This window comes from Lissotriton helveticus, chromosome 3_1 (genome assembly GCF_964261635.1).
Source record: "Lissotriton helveticus chromosome 3_1, aLisHel1.1, whole genome shotgun sequence".
NCBI classification, from domain to species: Eukaryota; Metazoa; Chordata; class Amphibia; order Caudata; family Salamandridae; genus Lissotriton; species Lissotriton helveticus.
In genome coordinates, this window is record NC_136061.1 from 1,814,953,342 (window position 1) to 1,814,972,881 (window position 19,540).

The following is a 19,540-nucleotide window of genomic DNA, read 5'->3' on the forward strand; positions in this document are numbered from 1 at the left end:
CGAGACTATGGGGGCTTATCCACTCTTTATCCAACTTGCAAGGAATCGTGGCGATTCCTTGCAGTGCACGAGAAATTGAAGCTCAATGCGCATGCGCAATGAGCTTCAAAGCGCGTGCACAAGCCCCCAGCCGCCTGCATTGCCTGCTCTCTCTGTCACAGCCTCCCCCAGCTCCGCCTCCTCACTTTTTGATTGCACGGCCGTTGGGCCGTGCCTCCCCTACTCTACTCCCCCCTCCTTCTCCACTCCCCCTCACGAGTGTCACGACGCACCTCCGGATCCGCCCCCTCCCCATTTTCTCTGCCTGCCAACGCAGTAATCTGAAAATGCTGTACTCCACTCCTTACCCTGTGATAAAAATACCTGTCGCCAGACCTGTTATTCCGGCTAATATACCTTAACTGTATTAGCCTAAAAATCTACAAGAATACCATAATTATATCCCAAATTTAATTTGCGGTGATAATTGAAATTACGATATAACCAGATGACTCTAATTACTGGCTAGGTAATTTAATTCTAAATCGAACTCGAACGCCGTACTAAAGCGCCCTGGTAACCACGACAACGGGCGTAGGCTTTCTTCCATTGCCCTCGCGGTCACGTGGTGCGTAAGTACCTGTATTGCAATCCCTGCCTAACTTGGACGCCACTCTTTCAAATGTTATGGGAGTTGCAGGATGTCGGGAACGAAGCAGCCTGACCCGCTCCTTTAGGTAAGCGATGCCTGTTTGTCAGTCCAGTTGAGCCCACGAGTATGAGCCTCACCCGACGCGGTCTGATAAGTTCCTCCCTTTCTTTACAGCGACCGAGTCAGGAGGACTAGTACCCGTGCAATGATCGGTGCGCTAAATTTACAGCTATTGGCTTTAACTCCGTTTCCTGCAAATTGTTAACATCTAAGTGGTCAGATTTATAATTAAATATATCCTACTCCTCTTTAGATTGCCTACCCATGAGGAGCCCCGGTCATAGGATTAATGTCGCGTCGCATTTCTCCTCCCCCCTCCCCCCAGCCGCTTGCCTTGCCTACTCTCCCGCCCCCTCACTTCTTGATTGCACGGCCGCTAGGCCGTGCCTCCCCTACTCTCCTCCTCCTACTCTCCTCCCCCCTCCCCTTATCTGGCCTTCCCTCCGTCTGTTCCCTCTCCCCGCTCCGCCCCCTCCCCTGCCCGCAGTCTGTTCGAGACAAGACGAGAATTGAATTCCCTCTCAATAGGTAGGATATTTTACATTATACACCACTACCTGTAAACAAATGTGACAGAAAGGTAAAATAAAGTCACGTTCCAATTAGGAAAAACATTAGCTTAACATTAACATTTTTTTTTTGTAATTCTTTAGCATTGGCTACAGGAAACAAAAATGCTAAAGATTTACAAAAAAAACCCATAAACAATTCTAAAAGCACTAACTCTAATGCTGCGAGACCTATTGCATTTCCAATGCTTGTTTATTGATATCTTCGAGAGTAGATTGCCAGTTTTTTGCCTCCATCCGTTGAGCTAAAGAGTTCTCTAATTCTTTTATATCTGCTTCAAGGCTTACTAGTACTTGTGATAGTTCTTCTACTATGAGTAGGATGAGTTCAAGGGAACATTTACTCAATATGGCGTACCATTTATCCATAAAACGTTTATTCATTTTGAATAACATGGGTTTGATGGTCAGACGTAACCCTCGGGGAATTCTACTTACCTTGTGATACTAAGTCAGGGTTGTGGCGTGCAATTGCTGATTTATTTCTCTACGCATTAGATATTCTAATTGACGTAACTGTTGATGTACAGGACCCTGGGTGGTATCAAAGGCCCTGACTTCTATCACTAGTTTCGGTTGACGAATAAGCTTTTCGGTTTCAGCTTTGTTTTCAGTTAAATGTAGTATCTCTTCAAAACAAGACATTATTGGTGCACAATGAGGTTGTGAACACAGAAATCGTTACATAAACAAAAATTAAAATACAACACGGGTGCACTCAGTGGTACTCAAGTTTAAACATACTAATCTCTTCAAGTTGCTTTTTAAAACTTTAAGTGTGCACTCAGAAATCTCCGATACACAAGGAGAGCGTTCTCGTCGGATTCTGCGGTTGGTATATGGGGAAGGCACTAACTGGTAAACGTGATATTTACTTGTACTTTTTAATAGTTTCTATTAGTTCATTTACAAACCGCGATATGAAGAATTCACCAGCGCTCAGTTTTTTCCTCATAGCCTTTAGTCCACCATTTTTACTGCCTTTCGGCCACTTGCCACCGACTTTGAGGTAACCACTTTATTTCACTCGTTAGAAACTCGGTCTTCAAACTCGGGATTCTTTGGAGTTTTTCATTAGTTTATCATTATATTTTCACAGCCGCCCACAGTTTGGGTAGCATATTCTCGGCTAGCTGTACTCTAGACTACAAGAGGCAAGGTACCTCTTTCCATTCCTCTTATTTTATTTATTTTGTAATTTTGATGGATCACATTATTCCACTCTATTGATGCTCTGAGCACGTGAAAGTCTTGGCACGTCACCATTTTTTTTCTCTTGTGATGACACTATTTCATGTGGGAAGTTGGTCATAGCATTTCGTACTAACATTGTTTTTGCAAACCCATGTCCCTGGTCACAATCTTCTCTGGTCTCGTACAGTCTTTCACATTATTCTATGAGCGACACCAAGAGCCCTGTTCGCTTGTCTGCATGAGCACTATATTAAGCAGTATGTTGACTATAGTTTAAAAACAATTGTGAAGATTTTCATTTTTATATATTAACGTTGTAGATTCCTCTGAAGAAGGGCAAACCTTTGCCCGAAATGCATTGGGAACTGGAATTGTCATCTGTTTCATAATGTTGAGAAAAGCATCATTTTTGATTGGAGAACCTCTGCTACGGATTAAATAAAAAGAAGATATGAAACATCTTTCATGGTTGCAATGTTTTAGTGATGGACAAAAATTTGTGTTTATGGAACTGATTCTTGGATAATCAGTTTTAAAAGAAAGTCATAAATCACTCAAGTCATTTGGACTCATTGCTAGTACACTTTCTAATAAAGTGACACTTCAGTAGTGCACCCTGAGCTCCCGGACACATTTCCGGGCTGATTTCACTTATCTATATATCTTTGCCATGTTTTTATATGGCCATTAAAAGGATTGTTGTTGTAGATCCAACATTCTTCAAAGAGTGCCATAAACATAATGGCCATTTCAGGGGCAAAGGGACATCCCATCGCAGTACCTTTGTTCTGCAGCTACTGTTCATCATTAAATTGGAAGAAGTTGTACTTAAGGCATATTTCACCCATTTCTACCTAATATAACGTGGGGATGGTATGTGGTCTTGTTCTTTACCCCAGGACATGGCTTCTAATCCCTCTTCTTGTGGTATATTAGTGTAAAGACTCACAATGTTGAGGGTAACCACAAGTTCTTTTTCAGAGTCAAAGGTCTGCCCTTCCAACATTGTGATTGCTTGCATTGTGTTTTTTATGTAACTGGTGGTAGAACTTGCTAGTGGCTTCAGGAATGTATCGATGTATTTGGCCGGCCTCTCAAGAATTGAATGAACTCCCGAGATTATCGGTCTACCAGGAATGTTGGCAACATCTTTATGGATTTTTGGGAGCACATACAACAATGGCGTCCTTGGGTTCTGATTGAGAAGGAATTTGGCTTCCTGTTTTGACAACCACCCGTTATGTTCTCCAGTTTGAATCAGTGTGGTCAATTTGTTTAGTACTATTTTAGAAAGGTCTTGGTCAATTCTTCGGTAATTGTCTTTGTGCGCAAGCGGACTTCAGCTTCATACTTTCCCCTCTCCATGAGCACGATGGCTCAGCCTTTGTCTGCTGGCTTTATTATAATCTCTTGATTATTTTTCAGATTTTATAAGGCCGCTTTCTCTTTTTTAGTCATATTCCATCTTGTGTATTTGCATTTGTTGTCCAGGGCATCATGATCTCTCAAGACGTTTTTTTAAAAGGCCAGTAGTTTCAATGGGACACCACCTGATGGTGGAAAGAAAGTAGATTGGTCTTTGAGTCCCAAATAACTCCTATCAGGATTATAGGGCTTATCTGCGAAGAATGCTCTGAGTCTCATTTTACGGAAAAGTTGAAGTATTTCCAGTTTTGTTTGGCTAATATCTGGTTTCTTTGTTGGTATAAATGAAAGTCCTTTCGTTAGTACTTGGATTTCTGCAGAACTTAATTTGAGGTTAGTTAGATTATATATCGGATTTTTCTCACTCCTCACCATCTGTAAGTGTTCCTCCGTGTGGTTATTTCTCCCGGATACTGGTTGGGGTTTTACCACTGTACGCTTCCGTTTCTTGCTCTGGGGCGGCCACAGCCTCATCCTAAAAAAGGTTCTGGTCCTTGAAAGAAACGTACATGTTGGTTACCTGTTCCAACAAGCACATTTCAGCAGACATCGGACTGACCTGTTCAACACTTTTGCCTCACGCACTTGTAAACCGACAAACATTACACCATGCGAGGATTTGCAGTCGTAATCCCAAACTTTGACTTCAGACACCACCAGATATAGTAAGTCCTAAAAGAGGTGGAGCAAAATCCCTGGTCTCAAATCCTGCCCTGGTTACTACATTTACCCACTTACAGCTAAAATTCTGCAAAAGTGAGTGGTCAGTTTAAAGCTTTTCAACATGTCACATCGCTAATGGGTAAAAGGAATGTTCCCAGAAAAGGCCATTTTCATTCACTCCCTCCATTGACAAAATGGTTTGATGGACCATGATCCCAGTATCCCTAGAATACAGGCGTAAACTACATACATCTCATCAACTTCTTAATCTCTTATGATGTCTCCTTTAGAACTGGCCTAGTGCTTCATCCTGCACATTACTTTGCTGACCGCTCTGCCTGTGTGTGCTCAGCAGAGACAACTCCACATCTGAGCCATAAATGCTGATGATTACAAAGTGAACAGGCTTGACCGTCTCTATCCATTGAACAGAGCAAAAGATAGGCTGATTTTGTGTTTGCAGCTGCGAAACTATAGACAGTGAATTTACAAGCAGCTAGAAGCACTGATATGATGAGCCTTTCAACCTAGCTTCACGTTTTAAAGGAAACATATGCAACAAGGACACAGTTAGCAAATTCTTATTCTGCAGAGCCTGAATACCAGCAGAATCCAGCACAGAATAATGAGGGGAAGCATACAAAAAAGCTTTTTTTCCCTAAAGACAACATTACTGAGGTAAATATTTTGCAAGAGTATGAAACTGGAATGACACTCATTCTTGAGGCTAAGACGGGTTCTGAATGAGAGTCACCCTGATCCATGGTTGTGGGAAATGTTAAGAGCTTTATTGTTAAAACAAATATATAAACAAGCAATCCCAGCCCTCATATTCTTTGTGGCTGTACACTTACAGCTCTTAGTACGAGCTTCTATTCCCTCTGAGCCTTTGCTACTTACCACACGTTATCCAGACTGGTATATGGGCTACCGCTGTCCAAGGCCAGTCCCTCTTTCAGCCACTGCCAAGTGGGCAGTGCACACTGGCGACTGACTTGCTGTCTAGCTGTGCAGTTCAGCGACAGGCGGGCCCCCATTTTAGGATCCAAAATCTGCTTGCCCAAGTGGGGGGAGAGGAACTCCGGGGGAACACTGCAGGGGTTGACTGTAGAAAGAGAGTGGGTGGAACATGAGAACCAGAAGACAGAGAACACTGTATAACAAGCATTTGCAATGCAATAGGTCTCGCATTTGTGAAAGCTAGAGCTTTTGGTGTTGAAAATGACAATGTTTTTATTCTTTTGGTTTTCTGTATGCAGTGCAGTGATGATATTTGCATAGAGCTATAGGAAATTGGTTATGAGGGAAGGGAGACAAGAGTAATGTGCTGGCTGGAAAAAAAATGTAACAACATCTTGGAAATAGCAGACACTCATAGGGAATGCAAGATTAAGTAAAGCATGAGAAATTTAAGCAGAAACATCATGGTTACCTTAACGCTTTTACACTTATTATTCAGAAATCATTGAGTGTTTTTGCCTGAAAAGTTAGGAACATGACTACAGGGCTGGAAGGGACCAGTTTCAATGTCCGTTGCTTATATCCTTACAAAACGTAAGCAGTATGGTTTAAAAAGACCACGTCCCTGAACACAAAGCCGCTCTACACAATTAATAAACTAAAGTAAGGAAAAACGCTGATAAGGATCATATTAAAATGTTTTCCACTTTACGCATCAACAAGGTATTGTAGAGCCTCCAGGAATGGTGCACTTTCCCACCCGGGGAAAACAATGTTGTTCAAAGAAAGAGGAGAAAACTAAAGTAGTGCTTCACTGGCAAACTCTGTAAAGTGGTGCTAATGTGTGTGGTTGGTAATAAAACCAATCTGGCCACTTTGAGACCATTCTGTCTTGCTTTACTTCGTGTGTATTTTTAATTTTTTTAACCTTTTTTTTTTTTTACCTCCACTCCGAGGCTGCACTTTTGAATAGAAATAAGCACACAAACCGAAGCGGAGTTCCTAGGCGCACATAAACTGCACTCTATGAATCTGTAGACGATGAATCTCAAGCAAACTTCTAAGCATGCAACGGACAGGACAACTAACCACGATGGCTCTGAAGCCCATGAAAGTCAACCAATTGACAAAGCACAAGAGTCTAGGCGAGTTTCTCGCTCTGTGTGCAATATTTTACCTTGGGAGCCAAACTAACAACCGCATTGACTGTAAGCAGGTTTCTAAACATACACCACAGCAGTTTCTAAGCACACAAACTGTAGCACAGGGCTTAAAAAGAAAGTAGCGAAGAAGCAGGAGTCGAGCTACGAAGCAGAAGAACTAAAGGGGAGCTTGGAAGCATGCACACAATACTGCATTCTAGGAAGGTTACAGAAAAAAATGACTGCCAACCCTCTGTGCAACGGAGTCTTATAACACAAAGCACACAAAGACAGATTTAAAACGTGCAGCTTACAAACGCCGCAATGTTTTTAAGAGCACATCAACTGCAGCGGAGATTCTAAGCTTGCAGAACACGAGCGACAGCAATCACAGGAACTGCAACCAAGCTCGGAAACCGCAACCGAGCTTCTAAGCAAATTACAAGGGCAACCAAGTTAAAAAAACGCAACCGATCTTGGTAAACAAACCACTCAGAAGAGGGCATGGGAGCTGAGGAACTTCATCAGCATAGTGCCAATATCAGCCCACTCACCAGCCCTCTCGCAGCAATATGCATGTCGCATAAATAAGCAGACAAGACAACTTTTTTGTTGGAGAAAATTGCTGCAGGTTTATTAGCATACACTAATGCCAACAAGGTGGGTTATCTTACAGACGATCCAAAGGCAAGCCGCCCCTCGCGGCCTACCACCTGATGGGCCAATTTGTATCGTGGCCTTAGCCAATCGGTGCTTAGCGGTTGTGGTGAGGAGATAGCCTCTCCCACTTCCGGTGAACCATTGGTCCACCCTCTTGCTCACGCCCCCCCCCCCCTACGAGGGGCGGAGCGTTCAAGCGACCCCCGGTTGTACAGGTTTCCAACCGCCCGTAGGATAGCGGGGCGCCGTCGCACCCCCAGGGTCCACCGCACAGACTTCCTGGGGATATTAGGCCTCAGCATCCATTGTGCTCCTGAAGAGGGTACTCCCGGGTACCTTTCCGCCTCTGGATCGCCCTGTAACTCCGCCTGCAACACAAATGAGAAAAGATTAGAAGACATTTCCCCCCACCCTGAAAGCGTCGGGTATGCGGTAGGGAGGGAAACGGCGTCAGGGTGAGGGGACAGCGGACAAAGAGGCCGCTAGGTGGGCGGGGGAAGAATATATACTCTCCCCCGCCCACACCAGCCTGAAAGTGACGGGCGTGACCCTTGCAGGGATCACATAGCACTGGGCTGCCCCCGTGTGCCATCTTGTGGCACTATGGGGGCCGCCCTCTTACTAGTGTCCCCTGCGGGGACGTGTCGGTCGGCCTGCATAGTGCCAATATCGGCCCACTCACCAGCCCTCTCACAGCAACATGCATGACGCATAAATAAGCAGACAAGACAACTTTTTTGTTGGAGAAAATTGCTGCAGGTTTATTAGCATACACAAATGCCAACAAGGTGGGTTATCTTACAGACGATCCAAAGGCAAGCCGCCCCTCGCGGCCTACCACCTGATAGGCCAATTTGCATCGTGGCCTTAGCCAATCGGTGCTTAGCGGTTGTGGTGAGGAGATAGCCTCTCCCACTTCCGGTGAACCATTGGTCCACCCTCTTGCTCACGCCCCCCCTACGAGGGGCGGAGCGTTCAAGGGACCCCCGGTTGTACAGGTTTCCAACCGCCCGTAGGATAGCGGGGCGCAGTCGCACCCCCAGGGTCTACCGCACAGACTTCCTGGAGAATATTAGGCCTCAGCATCCATTGTGCTCCTGAAGAGGGTACTCCCGGGTACCTTTCCGCCTCTGGATCGCCCTGTAACTCCGCCACAGCCCTGGGTGTGGTGACCGTCGCAGCCAGGGCCCCCCACCAAGGCCGGCATTACTCCTAGCTGTTCTATACTCGCTATTACTAGGGCCTCTTCCCTATCCAGCAAAAACAGGTCCATGCAAAATGGACCGCTGACTCCAACGTCCTGAAACATAATGGGAAATTGGCGTGTAGCACACAAGTCAATAAAGCCAAATCTCTGCTCAAAATATTGCGCATGGCGCAGGAAACCTTTTGCGAGCCAGCTGCCTCACTTGTCCCCGACAGAGCACCATGCCACGGGAGGTAAGGATAGGAAAACCGACCACTAAGCTCACCTGTCACCAACGGGTGGCCAGTTCCCTTGTGGTCTTCTTCTAGGGTGCATGTGAGCCCCAAAGCCCAGAAAATAACAATACTTCTCCATAGCTCCCCGGCGACACAGTAAGGTGTAACAGCATGATGGAGGGAAATGAGAGTGTGTTGCCTGTGGATCGGCACTGAATCCTCCATAAAGGGCCAACTAGTGCAGCCTACCCTGCTTGCTGACCCTACGACCGGACACAGATTCCCGGTCCCTGCTAGCAACCTGTGTGGGCCTTGATACTTCCACCAGAACGGTGTCGGACTACCAGAATCTGTGTCACCTGCTTCGCAGAAATCCCTTTGGGGGCTCCGCTGGGACCCATATGTGTCCCTGCAAATACTGCGTCATGCACTAGGCCCCTAATGCCCATCTCTGTCCCTCAAAGGCATCTGACAGCCTGATGCCCCAATGCAGCTTTGGTTAATGGCATTGGGCCCCGCACACCCGGTCAGTGTTTGTAACATGTATTTATTTAAAAGTTACCAGATACTGTGAGTGGCTGGTCCTGTCCTGTCAAGGCTTGTAAATGGCCGTTCCCACCTTGGGTGACTGTCGTGCCATGGGAAGTGTGACAAATGCACGGGTGTCCCAGTGTACCAGCCGAGTAAGAGGGGGAGCTACCAGAACGAAACTTGACCCATCTTGGGCAGTGGGAACGCCATCGAGTCGTAATGACTGTCTTGGCAGATCTCGAGGATCTATCTCTTAGTGCATGCCTGCCCCCATAACATGTTACATTAGTTGGGCAGCCAACCGCTGGCCGCAAGCTTCTCCATCAAGCGTATAAGGCCAGTTAGAGTTTTGCTAAGGCAACATCCCTTATAACACTGTGTAGAGGATCTCCTGTAAATACACTTGTGCAAGTCGTCCCCCTGTGCCTGGCCTTCGTTGGACCCTATGAAGCTTTTAACAAGCAGCCTATACAACCGTATATGCATCCTGTGTAACTAGGGGAACTAATACTTCCTCCTCTTACTTCCTGGTATGAGAACACTGCAAAAGGAATCCAGACCTTCGTACTTGAATAACAACTAAATAGATACTGTCTGGGTGAAAAGCTTACCCAAGCACCTGGCCAAGGGCCCTCCACTGCGAGTCAAACCCTGATGTAGGACATAGACTGAGGAATTCCTGCCCCTAGCGGACCCTTCACGTAAAACCAGCTAAAGCAATCGTCTACATGGCCGCATAAATGCCAACCTGTGACCCACGATAATAAACGAGTAGAGGCTATAAAGTATCAGCCTGAACCACAGTGGAGCCAGAGCTGAGAGGTCTTAGTGGGATCAGACTGGAGGAGGTATGTGTGCAATGCAGGCCCAAAATGCATCACCATAGTGCCAATTTGCCATGGTAAAGAAAACTAATTTCAAAAAGGGGGTGGTGATGGACAGAGTATCTGAGTTAATCAGAACACTCCTACCCAGTCAACAGATCAGGGCTTGATCCATCACCGTTTTTTAGCTCACTGCACCATCCCAGTTCAGAACCTAGCTATATGCAAATTAGTCTGTCCCTGGCCCAGTGCATCATGGGAACAGGGCAGACCAAACTACCAAGCCAATTCTTCACTGGAAAGGAAACAAGCTTCCGGGGACCGGTTTCTGGCATTACAGCCATCTTCGGCCCGGCTTGCTTGAATCCTGATGGTGCAGTGAGCAAGGGACTCATGTCTGAGCATACCCTTCCACACTCATGGTGGCCAAAATAATTTCAAAAAGGGGGTGGTGATGGACAGAGTATCTGAGTTATTCAGAACACTCCTACCCAGTCAACAGATCAGGGCTTGATCCATCACCGTTTTTTAGCTCACTGCACCATCCCAGTTCAGAACCTGGCTATATGCAAATTAGTCTGTCCCTGGCCCAGTGCATCATTGGAACAGGGCAGACCAAACTACCAAGCCAATTCTTCACTGGAAAGGAAACAAGCTTCAGGGGACCGGTTTCTGGCATTGCAGCCGTCTTCGGCCCGGCTTGCTTGAATCCTGATGGTGCAGTGAGCAAGGGACTCATGTCTGAGCATACCCTTCCACACTCATGGTGGCCAAAATAATTTCAAAAAGGGGGTGGTGATGGACAGAGTATCTGAGTTAATCAGAACACTCCTACCCAGTCAACAGATCAGGGCTTGATCCATCACCGTTTTTTAGTTCACTGCACCATCCCAGTTCAGAACCTGGCTATATGCAAATTAGTCTGTCCCTGGCCCAGTGCATCATGGGAACAGGGCAGACCAAACTACCGAGCCAATTCTTCACTGGAAAGGAAACAAGCTTCCGGGGACCGGTTTCTGGCATTGCAGCCGTCTTCGGCCCGGCTTGCTTGAATCCTGATGGTGCAGTGAGCAAGGGACTCATGTCTGAGCATACCCTTCCACACTCATGGTGGCCAAAATAATTTCAAAAAGGGGGTGGTGATGGACAGAGTATCTGAGTTAATCAGAACACTCCTACCCAGTCAACAGATCAGGGCTTGATCCATCACCCTTTTTTAGCTCACTGCACCATCCCAGTTCAGAACCTGGCTATATGCAAATTAGTCTGTCCCTGGCCCAGTGCATCATGGGAACAGGGCAGACCAAACTACCAAGCCAATTCTTCACTGGAAAGGAAACAAGCTTCCGGGGACCGGTTTCTGGCATTGCAGCCGTCTTCGGCCCGGCTTGCTTGAATCCTGATGGTGCAGTGAGCAAGGGACTCATGTCTGAGCATACCCTTCCACACTCATGGTGGCTAAAATAATTTCAAAAAGGGGGTGGTGATGGACAGAGTATCTGAGTTAATCAGAACACTCCTACCCAGTCAACAGATCAGGGCTTGATCCATCACCGTTTTTAGCTCACTGCACCATCCCAGTTCAGAACCTGGCTATATGCAAATTAGTCTGTCCCTGGCCCAGTGCATCATGGGAACAGGGCAGACCAAACTACCAAGCCAATTCTTCACTGGAAAGGAAACAAGCTTCCGGGGACCGGTTTCTGGCATTACAGCCGTCTTCGGCCCGGCTTGCTTGAATCCTGATGGTGCAGTGAGCAAGGGACTCATGTCTGAGCATACCCTTCCACACTCATGGTGGCCAAAATTATTTCAAAAAGGGGGTGGTGATCGACAGAGTATCTGAGTTAATCAGAACACTCCTACCCAGTCAACAGATCAGGGCTTGATCCATCACCGTTTTTAGCTCACTGCACCATCCCAGTTCAGAACCTGGCTATATGCAAATTAGTCTGTCCCTGGCCCAGTGCATCATGGGAACAGGGCAGACCAAACTACCAAGCCAATTCTTCACTGGAAAGGAAACAAGCTTCCGGGGACCGGTTTCTGGCATTACAGCCGTCTTTGGCCCGGCTTGCTTGAATCCTGATGGTGCAGTGAGCAAGGGACTCATGTCTGAGCATACCCTTCCACACTCATGGTGGCCAAAATAATTTCAAAAAGGGGGTGGTGATGGACAGAGTATCTGAGTTAATCAGAACACTCCTACCCAGTCAACAGATCAGGGCTTGATCCATCACCGTTTTTTAGCTCACTGCACCATCCCAGTTCAGAACCTAGCTATATGCAAATTAGTCTGTCCCTGGCCCAGTGCATCATGGGAACAGGGCAGACCAAACTACCAAGCCAATTCTTCACTGGAAAGGAAACAAGCTTCCGGGGACCGGTTTCTGGCATTACAGCCATCTTCGGCCCGGCTTGCTTGAATCCTGATGGTGCAGTGAGCAAGGGACTCATGTCTGAGCATACCCTTCCACACTCATGGTGGCCAAAATAATTTCAAAAAGGGGGTGGTGAAGGACAGAGTATCTGAGTTAATCAGAACACTCCTACCCAGTCAACAGATCAGGGCTTGATCCATCACCGTTTTTTAGCTCACTGCACCATCCCAGTTCAGAACCTGGCTATATGCAAATTTGTCTGTCCCTGGCCCAGTGCATCATGGGAACAGGGCAGACCAAACTCCCAAGCCAATTCTTCACTGGAAAGGAAACAAGCTTCCGGGGACCGGTTTCTGGCATTGCAGCCGTCTTCGGCCCGGCTTGCTTGAATCCTGATGGTGCAGTGAGCAAGGGACTCATGTCTGAGCATACCCTTCCACACTCATGGTGGCCAAAATAATTTCAAAAAGGGGGTGGTGATGGACAGAGTATCTGAGTTAATCAGAACACTCCTACCCAGTCAACAGATCAGGGCTTGATCCATCACCGTTTTTTAGCTCACTGCACCATCCCAGTTCAGAACCTGGCTATATGCAAATTAGTCTGTCCCTGGCCCAGTGCATCATGGGAACAGGGCAGACCAAACTACCGAGCCAATTCTTCACTGGAAAGGAAACAAGCTTCCGGGGACCGGTTTCTGGCATTGCAGCCGTCTTCGGCCCGGCTTGCTTGAATCCTGATGGTGCAGTGAGCAAGGGACTCATGTCTGAGCATACCCTTCCACACTCATGGTGGCCAAAATAATTTCAAAAAGGGGGTGGTGATGGACAGAGTATCTGAGTTAATCAGAACACTCGTACCCAGTCAACAGATCAGGGCTTGATCCATCACCGTTTTTTAGCTCACTGCACCATCCCAGTTCAAAACCTGGCTATATGCAAATTAGTCTGTCCCTGGCCCAGTGCATCATGGGAACAGGGCAGACCAAACTACCAAGCCAATTCTTCACTGGAAAGGAAACAAGCTTCCGGGGACCGGTTTCTGGCATTGCAGCCGTCTTCGGCCCGGCTTGCTTGAATCCTGATGGTGCAGTGAGCAAGGGACTCATGTCTGAGCATACCCTTCCACACTCATGGTGGCCAAAATAATTTCAAAAAGGGGGTGGTGATGGACAGAGTATCTGAGTTAATCAGAACACTCCTACCCAGTCAACAGATCAGGGCTTGATCCATCACCGTTTTTAGCTCACTGCACCATCCCAGTTCAGAACCTGGCTATATGCAAATTAGTCTGTCCCTGGCCCAGTGCATCATGGGAACAGGGCAGACCAAACTACCAAGCCAATTCTTCACTGGAAAGGAAACAAGCTTCCGGGGACCGGTTTCTGGCATTACAGCCGTCTTCGGCCCGGCATTCTTGAATCCTGATGGTGCAGTGAGCAAGGGACTCATGTCTGAGCATACCCTTCCACACTCATGGTGGCCAAAATAATTTCAAAAAGGGGGTGGTGATCGACAGAGTATCTGAGTTAATCAGAACACTCCTACCCAGTCAACAGATCAGGGCTTGATCCATCATCGTTTTTTTAGCTCACTGCACCATCCCAGTTCAGAACCTGGCTATATGCAAATTAGTCTGTCCCTGACCCAGTGCATCATGGGAACAGGGCAGACCAAACTACCAAACCAATTCTTCACTGGAAAGGAAACAAGCTTCCGGGGACCGGTTTCTGGCATTGCAGCCGTCTTCGGCCCGGCTTGCTTGAATCCTGATGGTGCAGTGAGCAAGGGACTCATGTCTGAGCATACCCTTCCACACTCATGGTGGCCAAAATAATTTCAAAAAGGGGGTGGTGATGGACAGAGTATCTGAGTTAATCAGAACACTCCTACCCAGTCAACAGATCAGGGCTTGTTCCATCACCGTTTTTTAGCTCACTGCACCATCCCAGTTCAGAACCTGGCTATATGCAAATTTGTCTGTCCCTGGCCCAGTGCATCATGGGAACAGGGCAGACCAAACTCCCAAGCCAATTCTTCACTGGAAAGGAAACAAGCTTCCGGGGACCGGTTTCTGGCATTACAGCCGTCTTCGGCCCGGCTTGCTTGAATCCTGATGGTGCAGTGAGCAAGGGACTCATGTCTGAGCATACCCTTCCACACTCATGGTGGCCAAAATAATTTCAAAAAGGGGGTGGTGATGGACAGAGTATCTGAGTTAATCAGAACACTCCTACCCAGTCAACAGATCAGGGCTTGATCCATCACCGTTTTTTAGCTCACTGCACCATCCCAGTTCAGAACCTGGCTATATGCAAATTTGTCTGTCCCTGGCCCAGTGCATCATGGGAACAGGGCAGACCAAACTACCAAGCCAATTCTTCACTGGAAAGGAAACAAGCTTCCGGGGACCAGTTTCTGGCATTACAGCCGTCTTCGGCCCGGCTTGCTTGAATCCTGATGGTGCAGTGAGCAAGGGACTCATGTCTGAGCATACCCTTCCACACTCATGGTGGCCAAAATAATTTCAAAAAGGGGGTGGTGATGGACAGAGTATCTGAGTTAATCAGAACACTCCTACCCAGTCAACAGATCAGGGCTTGATCCATCACCGTTTTTTAGCTCACTGCACCATCCCAGTCTAGAACCTGGCTATATGCAAATTAGTCTGTCCCTGGCCCAGTGCATCATGGGAACAGGGCAGACCAAACTACCAAGCCAATTCTTCACTGGAAAGGAAACAAGCTTCCGGGGACCTGGCAATGCTGGGTACAACTATGTGAGTGTCTCGGCTGGGCCAGGATGTGCAAGTTATATGTGTGGCAATGCAGGCACAACTAATCTGCAGGGCTACACAGCTTGCTCAGGCAAAAGTGCTGAGAATTGCTTGGTAATTGGCCGCTATGCCTATGCCTCCCATCCAACTACAAAAGGAGCGCTACCATACAACAAGCCCATCTGTTGGTCTAGTCAAAGCTTCTTAGTGCATAAGATAACTAAGCCACAATTATAGCTTTCTTGCATAGCCAACCAAGAAATAGCCGCCCCCATCCATAGCTACCAAGGTGTCAACTGCTATGTGTGACATTTCCATCATTTCAGTGCACTATGAGTGACATAAAAAGACCTGAATAACACTTTCTTGCCAGCAATCGAACAATGAAGCGGAGTGAGACCCAAATCAGTAAATACACCCAAATGACCAACAAGAGATTCTAAAAGGCCAAGGATTAAGGCTGCTTTTGTCAGATATTCCCAAGCTAGAAGTGTGCCTGTGTGAAACAATAACAAAGCTACGCTACTTTGGGAGACACAGTGCCAGGTGTGGTATGAGACTGCGTAGCTCAGATGGAGCAGAGTAACACAAACTTACACAGTCAGTCTGAAATGCCTGGCACCGTAATACAGGAGATGGGCACATGCAAACTATGCCTTGCGTGAAGACACACCTTGCGCTGAAGGAGCAAAACGGCTTGCGCCGGCTTCGCCTCATCCAGAGCACGCCAACCCAGTCTATTATCAGAATGACGCCGACCAAGTCCAAGTCTCTTTATATTCTTCTCAACCTGTGAGAGCGAAACCAACACTAATGGTCGCGCTACCGACCCACAGGGTAAAGATAACCGAGCCTAGTATGCCTCCCTGCAAAGCTGCACACTGCGCCGCCAGGGCAATGTGTTCTACTCTTATAACATCACTAAAAGGTTACTTTTAGATCAAAACTGAACCTCCAAATGCAAGTTGGAAGAGGCACCCAATAATTCCATTAATATTAGTGAGCTGCTGCGTAAACGTATTGCAAACACGTAACCATCCCCGAATAATGTATGGAAACACATTCTGAAATAGAAGGAGATATGCCCGGGCACTGTCAGTAACTCTTCCCAAAGAGGGCAAGAAAGAGCTGGACTGTATCAAATACAAAGCTGATCCAAACAGCTGGACTGTATCAAATACAAAGCTGATCCAAACAGGGGCCCCCAACTAAGTATCTACCAAGGGCAACCGAAAATACTACCGCATGTGTGTTGTGCCGCGTATGCACTCCTGACCTGGTTTGGAAAATTTATGAAAAGTGTCCACTGTGGTGCCACCGCACCCTATGCGACGTGGCAAAATGTGCCGATCACCCTGCCTGACCCTGTTGCTAATACAGCCCCTTGAATGCCCTTGCCTGTCCGTCACAGACCCTGCCAACCTACTGCCCAGCAGCATGATAGGGGGGGGGGGGGTTGCACGTACCAGTTAGCAATTCCATCAGCCTTTACAGAGGCTCAAGTTTGCGTAAAGCATGTGTCACTGTCTGGCAAGGCACCCGGACACCCTTCCCCATCAGAAATGTGGAAAATAGAGATGTCGCTGGTTCCTAAATAAGTGCATATGCATTATCCGCTGAATAATGATAACCAGGAGGCAGTACTTAAAGAAAGTTCCAATTGACCAAATGTGTAATGCTTGGTCTGAATAAGGAAGTGGAAAGGTATGTTTAGTCTCCCCCTGTCAAATACAAAATCCTGTTGCATTCGGAGTTGCAAAGGACAGAGGAAGCCACTGTCTCCCATGTGGGGGGACCCCTACCAATCCTCTCAAGCTTACTTGCTGAGGTCCCCACCCAGGTGACCCTACCTGCTGGCCAAAAGTGACCCTGCTGGAGAACCAACCATGGCCTGGTTGGGTCATGGCTCCCGAAAATGCTAACCCTTCCGAAAAGTGAGAAATGGGCATGCCTGTGACTTGGAGGTACTGGAGTACGTGTGTAAAATGCACTTGTAAAGGTAAACCATGCCCGAAATACTCATGCATGGTCTTAGCGTGCAGAACACAGCAAGGAGCATGCCAAGAAGCTGCCCCTTGCATAGGGAAAAGAGGAGGACATGCAAACTTGCCCTAATGGAATGCGCAGTCAGAGATGACCGATGCACATTGGTGTGTGATAAAATACACCCCTTACTTGTCCCCTTACCATTCTACCCAGCACACCTCATCCCAGGCCTTCGAACTGACCTCAAACAAATACAATTATGCCCTCTAAAAAAAAGAAGGGAGACCATACATATAGCTAGAGATATTCACCTTGACTAAGGAAGAGTCTACCAGTGTGTTCTAGAGCGTAGGAGTCTGCCATTGGTGCAGTAAACCATCTACCTGCGTTTGGTACTCTATGTAACATGCATACGTCACCCTCTTAACATGGTTATTGATTCCAGTACTTACACACGTGCCACCCTTGCCTACGGAAACTTATGTACATGAGTTTGGCTGCCTGTCAAGCATTCCAGAAATTACCTCACCATGAACATTGCAAATGACCAGTGACCATAAGGTCGGAAACCGACCCTTGTAGAGCAACAAGAGACCGCTGCGCCACCAGGCCCGGTGAAGGCCTGATCCTATTGAGAAGCGCACAGACCCCTCCGAGTGGCGGCAGTCATAAAGCCCGCATGGAGAGTCAGCAAGGACGGAGAAGAATAACCTCAGCCCCAAACTTCCAAACCCACAGACAGAGCATGACTGGGGCACCGGCCCACACGGAGACGCATCCCCCGCAAACTAGAACGGACTTGCCCAGTTGCCAGAAATACCAAAATACGTGATCTCTGTTGTCTGAGCGACTGGCAGCATGCCGGAAACTAACTCAAGAGGCAACGCCCAGGAACGTGGAGCCTGCACCATGAGAAGTTCAACCTGTACCCAGAATGCCGAGTACAGACGCATACTGTGTTAGTAGCATTGTTGGTTCGAGGCATGTGAGATGTACATCACAAGCTTATGCATAGACTATACAGCTGTCTCCCCTTAGCGGTGGCTATCCTTTAACTGATGAAGTTGTCTGAAACAGCGGTTTAAGTACTGTTTGGCCCACATTAGCCTGTTGTCTGTCTAACACATCTACACAATAGTGTTTGGTGAATGTGTGTGGTGTGGACCATGTTGCAGCGTTGCAAATGTCAGCATTAGGGATGTTGCCTAAAAAAGCCATAGTTCTCACAGATCTAGATAGGACGGGACCGAGGCTGCTTGGCATCATGCAGATTTTTGGGGGGACCTCCGGCCTGTACATAAATCCTCAGAAGTCTACCCACTGGGTTCTTGGCGGTGACGGGGGCCTCGGTTCCTGAGCGTCTTCCGTTCAGGCAGTATAAGGGGCGATGAAATATGTGGGAGTGTTCCTATCGGACTCACCTACCACATCATGGGATAGAAATTTGGCTCCTATATGGGATCGCATGCAAGAGGATAGTAAAACTTGGTCCCACATGCCCCAGTCTATATATGGCCGGTCGGCCATCTTTAAGATAGTCTCGCTCCCGCGCTCGCTTTATCAATTGCAAAATCATCCACATCCGATCCCTCCCAGATGGTTCCATCAGGTAATGCGCCCTGGGACAGTTTCTCTGGGATGTTGGGGTGGCGAGGGTGGCCCTACAGACCTGTTTTCAATCCACATATTGTGGATTGAAAACAGGTCTGGCGACCTCTGACATTCTATCGTACTACATAGCTTTGCACCTGCTAGTCCTCAACAAATGGTGGTATGGGGATAGGGCCGACCCGGCATATGCTGTTGAACAGAGGTGCATGGGGGACCATACCTTACACTGAATTCTCTATTCTGCACAGTTGCGCAGCTCCTTGCCTTCTGCCACGAGGATTGTCTTCCAAATCTGGTGGCAGGCACTACGGAGGATGGGTTGGTGGAATAGGTTGACCAGGAAGACCCCTCTTTGGCTCAATGGGCGCATGCCACAGTTGGCTGCTCTGCCTGGATTTCGTCACTGGGACAATATTGTGATCTCTACCCTGGGTGATGTTATGCGGGGGCCTGTCTTGAAATCCTTTCAAGATCTACAAAAAGACTTCCATATGCCAAACACCCAATTTTTTTAATACCTGCAGTTCCGGCATGCCATTTCCCTTACCTTAGAGAGCTTAGAGACACTGGTTGAGTTCAGTCCGGTGGAGGCGAAGGTGTTCATGGGAGATCTCCAAGATCACAAGATCTCCAAAATCTACCAGTCCCGATGTTACCCATTGCTCCCCCTTGCTACAGCATCTTAGGGAGACCTGAGAGGGGGATG

The 19,540-nt window shown here is 47.5% G+C and overlaps 1 protein-coding gene across 2 annotated transcripts in view; it reads right to left on the bottom strand.

The window, feature by feature from the left end:
• Positions 1-19,540, bottom strand: part of SIGIRR (single Ig and TIR domain containing) — a 135,433-nt gene that overhangs the window by 85,418 nt on the left and 30,475 nt on the right. For both annotated transcript variants that reach the window (XM_078682722.1, XM_078682721.1), the window contains exon 3: positions 5,443-5,647. In XM_078682722.1, the coding sequence (XP_078538848.1) occupies positions 5,443-5,647 (205 nt within the window). The remainder of the gene's footprint in view (positions 1-5,442; positions 5,648-19,540) is intronic.